Consider the following 6952-nt stretch of genomic DNA (forward strand, 5'->3'; position numbering starts at 1 on the left):
TGCATTGTGCTATAAATAAAGTTTATTATTATTAATAATAATAATATAAAGTTTATTATTATTAATAATAATAATATAAATAAAGTTTATTATTATTAATAATAAGTACAGTTTGATGAATGAATGAATCAGTGAACATCATCAGACAGATTCTCCTCTAATCAGACAAACATTCAGCAGTTAATTAGTTTTTACTTCATTTATTGGAACTGAATGACACATCGATCATCAGCTAATAAACAGTTAATAACCACTTAACTATCATTTCATCAGCAGTTAACAGTGAATAATCAATCATCAAACAGTTAACTATTAGTTATTAATCAATAAACTATCCGTTAATGATCATATTATCAGATAGATCATCAGGTCCGAAACACGTTGATTAATAAAGATTCACAGTTTTTATCAAACCGATAATTATTTTAATATAATAATAAAGTAATAAGTGATAATAATTCACAGTAAAGGTCTGGAACCACACTTCTCTCAATTAATCTCACAATTAAACATCAAACGGTTTATTCATTTTCAGCCGTCAGTAAACTTTTCGGCGATGCCGTCGTAACCATGGAAACCACACTTGCTGCCGGCGACTCTGCAGCCGAAGGTCAGAGCGTCCTGTAGACTTCCACCTGTCGACAGAAACATTATTCATTTATTTATTAAAGTAAATAAACTACAGAAGAGTTTAGAGTCTGATCCGACAGGATGAAGAAGACTCTGATCTTCATCAACAGAATGAAGAAGACTCTGATCTTCATCAACAGAATGAAGAAGACTCTGATCTTCATCCTGATTTCATTATGATCGTCAGTCTGAGCAACACGGATCACAAGTGGACCATACAGGCCAGGAGGTGATCTGTGCTACATATCGAACCTGAAACATTACATTTTAATTTGTTATTACAATAAATGTTGAGTTATTACATTTTTAACAGAACAGTTGCCACTGAACTCATAATGTCTTTAGTTATTATACAATCTGCAATAAGTTATGATGTTTTGCACTCACCATGATTGGCAGATTATTACATCATCAGTTTGAAAGTTGGACAGTTGTGAAGTCTCACCATTGGCCAGTTTGTAGATGACAGCAGCGTTAAAAGTGTCTCCGGCTCCGAGAGTATCGACCAGAGTTTCAGGAGGAAAAGCGTCCGAGTGGACGACCGAACCGTCGGGACCCAAAGCATCGGCTCCTTTTTCTGCCCAGGCACAGATCAGGACGGCCCTGCAGACACAGATCACAGCTTCATTACCTACATGATGTCTATCATAAACCAGCCAGTGAAGCAGGTCTCACTGCAAACAGCTCTGCATCTAAACAGGCTGAAATAGGAGGAGTGGTGCAACAAGGACCACAAAGCAGAAACCTGATCAATAACACCCAATACTACTCAACCTCAGACCAGCACTGATCAATAACACTCAATACTGCTCAACCTCAGACCAGCACTGATCAATAACACCCAATACTGCTCAACCTTACACCAGCACTGATCAATAACACCCAATACTGCTCAACCTTACACCAGCACTGATCAATAACACCCAATACTGCTCAACCTTACACCAGCACTGATCAATAACACCCAATACTACTCAACCTCAGACCAGCACTGATCAATAACACCCAATACTGCTCAACCTCAGACCAGCACTGATCAATAACACCCAATACTGCTCAACCTTACACCAGCACTGATCAATAACACCCAATACTGCTCAACCTCAGACCAGCACTGATCAATAACACCCAATACTGCTCAACCTTACACCAGCACTGATCAATAACACCCAATACTGCTCAACCTCAGACCAGCACTGATCAATAACACCCAATACTGCTCAACCTCAGACCAGCACTGATCAATAACACCCAATACTGCTCAACCTCAGACCAGCACTGATCAATAACATTCAATACTACTCAACCTCAGACCAGCACTGATCAATAACATTCAATACTACTCAACCTCAGACCAGCACTGATCAATAACCACTTATCAGTGTCGACCAAATTATTGAACTAACTGACTCTAAACCAGGAATTTGAACTGTCAGAGATACAAAGCAGAGACAGATCCCGACCAATCACAGTCAGCCGTAGAGACAGATCCCGACCAATCACAGTCAGCCGTAGAGACAGATCCCGACCAATCACAGTCAACCGTAGAGACAGATCCCGACCAATCACAGTCAGCCGTAGAGACAGATCCCGACCAATCACAGTCAGCCGTAGAGACAGATCCCGACCAATCACAGTCAGCCGTAGAGACAGATCCCGACCAATCACAGTCAACCGTAGAGACAGATCCCGACCAATCACAGTCAACCGTAGTTCCGTTTCCGATGTTTAATTCCATCAAACGTTTTACGACAGTATGAACAGTGAAACTTTTAAAAGATTTTAAAAGAAAATTTAACAGTATAGCAGCATAAAAACAACACATTTAATTTCGTGTATTACTGAGATAAATTCTCCTTTTGTATTCATTGTCACAGTTGTGACAGATGTACTCTGCACTCTCAGCACATGCCTCGCACCAGTGCAGACAAAAGAAACACTGCGCCCACTAACCCTCCCCCAGGCGATGTGTCCCCCCCCCCCCACACACACACACTGACCCCACAAAACATTCCTCATCCTGGTCCTGCAGACTGTAGCTGCAGCCTGCTGTAACACACATTAGAGAACAACAATGACTCCTGACAGTTAAACCTGACTGACTTTTACACTGCTGCTGCCTGGAAGTTTGGGCTCTATTTCTGTATAAACATGATCAGATTTCCATTCAAGTCCTAAAACTAGATGAAGAGACATCAGTTAAACAAATGAGACAAAAACTTTACACTTGTTCATTTAATTATTGAGGAAAATCCAATGTTACATATTTGTGTAAGTATGTGAACCTCTAGATTTATCAAAACATTTGAAGGGGAAATTAGAGTCAATCAATGAGATGACACTCCAGTGTGAGTCTGGGAGGCCCTGCCTTATTTAAAGAAGAGAAATCTGGGTCTTCACTATTAAAGTCTGAGCTTCACAACAGAGGTTTGTGGAAGTGTGTCATGGCTCAAACAAAAACAGTTGTTGATGCTCACCAGGCTAGAAAGGATCACAAAACCATTTCTTAAGAGTTTAGACTCCACCAGTCGACTGTCAGGCAGATCGTGTCCAACAGCACTGTTACCCTCCACAGGAGGTACTGAACAACAATCACACCAAGAACAAGCATGTAATACTCCTAAACACACAAGTCATTCTACCAAAGAATAGTTAGAGCAGAAGGAAGTTAATGTTTTGGAACGGCCGAGTCAAAGTCCTGACCTTAATCCTGTAGAAATACTGTGGAAGGACCTGAAACATGTAGTTCATGCAAAGAAGCCGACCAGCATCCCTGAGTTGATACTGTTCTGTGAGGACGAACAGGCTAAAACTCCTCCAAGCTGATGAGCAGAGCTGATAAACAGTTACTGGAAACGTTTGGTTGAAGTTATTGCTGTAAAAGGGGGTCACACCAGTTACTGAAAGCAAGGGTTCACATACTTTATCCCCCACAAATATGTTAGATTGGATCAGTTTCCTCAATAAATAAATGAAAAACTTTATTTTTTTGACTCATTTGTTTAATTGGGTTCACTTTATCTAGTTTTAGGACTTGTGTTTTACGTCATATTTATGCAGATATATAACTTTAAAGCTGTATATTGAAAAACTGTGACATGGCAAACTTCAGGATGTGTTTAAGTACTAAATAATCTGTCAGATGATCATGACTATCACACATGAAACAAACACAACCTGTCATTCAAAAACATATAGCCTACCGCCTGAGTGAATTTACTGTGGTTGAAAACAGCTTTTTGGGTAAAACTCCATGACAGTTTGATGTATCCACAGGGTTTTTCAAAGTTCTGGGGTCCATTTCACAAAGCAGGTTCAACAAACTCTGAGTCTAATCCTGAACTCTGAGTTGATCTACTCTGAGACAAGAAACTCTGAGTTTCCGGTTCCAGAACAGCTGATTTGAGTCAGTTTAATCAACTCGGAGTAGTTTCACCTGGAGTTAAGCGCGTGCACCACAACTATAAAAAGCCAGCATCAATGGAGCCCCGATTCAACGAGTCACCATGGCAACAGGGAAGAGGTGGGCGGCGTTTTTCACCCCACTAGAACTAGAAATCTTAATGCGATAATACGGCGAGTTTGAACATGTTTTCAAAAAGAAGTACAACACCGCTGCAGCTGCAAAAGAGAGGGAGACGGCGTGGGAGAACATCGCTGCTCGGGTCAATGCGTAAATTTAAATGTAGTCCTTTGTAATCACAATAATATTACAGAGGAAAACTGCTTGATTGGTCGCTTATTAATTTATTTCATTTAGGTCCAAGCGCACTTGGCAGCAGTTTAGGATGAAATATAAAAACATTGTTCAAACAGGTGAGACCTCGGCATAATCTCATGGGGGAACCTCACTTTGATCATGTTTTACATTGTAAAGTAAATATTAAGTGGCTGTTTGACTGTGCAGCTGTTTTATCCCCAACATAATGCTGGTTTCACACACATAAATAACTTCTCATCTACATCATGTTCTGTTAAATAATTAACTAAATAACTAACACAGACTTCTACTCAGCCAACAGAAAGAAGGCAGATGCCCGTAAAACGGGTGGTGGTCCAGCACCGCCACCTCTAACGGAGGCAGAGGAGCTGGCCCTAAGCCAGACTATAGGAAGGCCAGTGGCTGGCCCCGACACTGTACAAAAAACTTCCGTTTGCAAAGAAACGCAGCGCAACATACAATATCTGCTGGGATGTGAGAGCATGATTACGATTGGTAATGTTGCAAATGTAAGGACGGATTAGGTTTTGTATGTAGATGATGGACTGTGACGTGAAACGGTACCGCTCAAAAAGATAATTGGCTGGAAATGCTAGAACATCTATGCGCGGACTGATAATCATCTCTCAACGAATATTTAATTCTCTGCGCAGTAATGCTGCACCTTTATCCACGGGATCATTATCAAAAGGACATGCCATGTTAGTGAAAGATGTTACTGTGTCTAATGGACTTCTAATATACTGACTCTGATTGTTTTAAATGACAGACGGCAGAACTAGGCTACGCCAAAACTCGCCTGCTGACTGAATGAATGAATGAATGAGGAAATCAAATGGAGTGTGTGGCTCTGAAAGAGGGCGGAGACTGAGAGAAACTCGAGGTTCATTGAGAAAAACCTGTTCCCGACCAGGTTAGGTTCATAGAGTCTGTTACTACGGTAACTGACCGAGAGCTTAAGTTACCCCTCTCTGTGAAACAGGCTAGAGTTATCCCTCTTTCTCTGGTTTGAGTTACCTCCCTTTTTGAAACGGAAAACTCAGTTTCCCTCATTTCAGGGTGAACAGACTCTGAGTTTTCACTAAACCTGCTTTGTGAAACGGACCCCTGGTGCAAAGGAGATGCCCCCACTGGCTGTGCCCCTAACTATACAGAGTTTATAGTCCCATCAACAGAATTAGAGTCTTTTCATAAGTCTGGAGATCAAATGTTGTACATCTATGTCAAATTTAAAGGTGGGGGCTTTTCTAGGGGGTCTGCTTGTGCCATTTTAGCATCCCAAACCCAAGATCCATATCAGATATCAAGTTACATCACTTCTGATACATATGCAGAGTTTTGTTTCTTTTTGTTTTCTCAAAAATGCTAAAAGTAATTAGGTTAAGAAATGTGACACCCAAACCTAAATGTGATACTAATTGAAATATTAGTTTTACTGCATCAACAAGGCCTCAAACATGTGTTGTTAAAATTAAAATTGACTTCCTGTCTGGTGAAAAAATTTGAAAAAATATGTATTATGGCCAGGATGATGTGAGCAATAATCCCAATGAATTTTATGAACATTTGTATCTCAACATAGCCCTGCGTTTGGAGGCGCTTTAGCCCACGAGCCAGTTCTGATGTGTGTGCAAGTCCATCATAAATGCAATGGCATACTGTAATAATGATAATAATAATAATAATAATAATAATAATAATAATAATAATAATAATAACAATAATAATAATGATAATAATAATAATAATAATAATAATAATAATAATAATAATAATAACAATAATAATAATAATAATAATAATAATAATAATAATAATAATAATAACAATAATAATAATGATAATAATAATAATAATAATAATAATCATCTTTAGAAAAACTTTCAGTGCTGGGGACCTTTCCTGCTCAGGCCTTAATAATGAAAAAGGGAAATGTCACATTTGGTTAAAAATTTTAAAAGATATAATTTTGACTGCAATTTATATTCTTCCAACAGAATCTCCATATTTCACTGAGGAGATTTTCGCCACCGTAGAAGAAGAGATCAGTTATTTCTGGGCCCAGAAGTTTGTGTTGATCACTGGACATTTATAAGCTGGAACTGGTGAGGAGCTAGACTTTACCAGTACTGAAGGTGACAGTTACATCACTGTACTGGATCACTGGGTCTGTACAGTGTACTAACCCCAACCCTGAACACAAACAAGTCCTGCAGGTCAGCAGAGTGCTGGGTCTGTACGGTGTACTAACCCCAACCCTGAACACGAGAACAAGTCCTGCAGGTCAGCAGAGTGCTGGGTCTGTACGGTGTCGATGGAAGGCTGGAACGTCCTCTGGACGTTATACATATTGTTCAAACCTTGGCAGCAGCGTTATTGATTATGCTACAGCAGCTTTAGACCAAATCTCTTCTAGAACATTCATGACGAAAGAACAAACACATATAAGTGAAAAGTTAAGTTAGAACCAGAACCGTTTGGACCTCCTGATTACTGAGTAAGACCTGGAAAAAAAGTTAAGTAGAAACCTCAAAACTAAATGAGATGCTTAAACACACAAGTAATAAATTCAGATTGACTACTGATCGATACTACTGATCG

The 6952-nt window shown here is 39.5% G+C and overlaps 1 protein-coding gene across 5 annotated transcripts in view; it reads right to left on the reverse strand.

The window, feature by feature from the left end:
• Positions 1–187: 187 nt before the first annotated feature.
• The window catches only part of khk (ketohexokinase), a 23010-nt gene continuing 16245 nt past the window's right edge, over positions 188–6952 (reverse strand). For all 5 annotated transcript variants that reach the window (XM_044352539.1, XM_044352536.1, XM_044352537.1 and 2 more), the window contains 2 exons: positions 1076–1233; positions 188–635 (listed from right to left, as the gene is read on the reverse strand). In XM_044352539.1, coding sequence (XP_044208474.1) covers positions 532–635; positions 1076–1233 — 262 coding nt within the window. In that variant the 3' untranslated portion in view covers positions 188–531. The remainder of the gene's footprint in view (positions 636–1075; positions 1234–6952) is intronic.

This window comes from Thunnus albacares, chromosome 5 (assembly GCF_914725855.1).
Source record: "Thunnus albacares chromosome 5, fThuAlb1.1, whole genome shotgun sequence".
In the NCBI taxonomy this organism is placed as follows: domain Eukaryota; kingdom Metazoa; phylum Chordata; class Actinopteri; order Scombriformes; family Scombridae; genus Thunnus; species Thunnus albacares.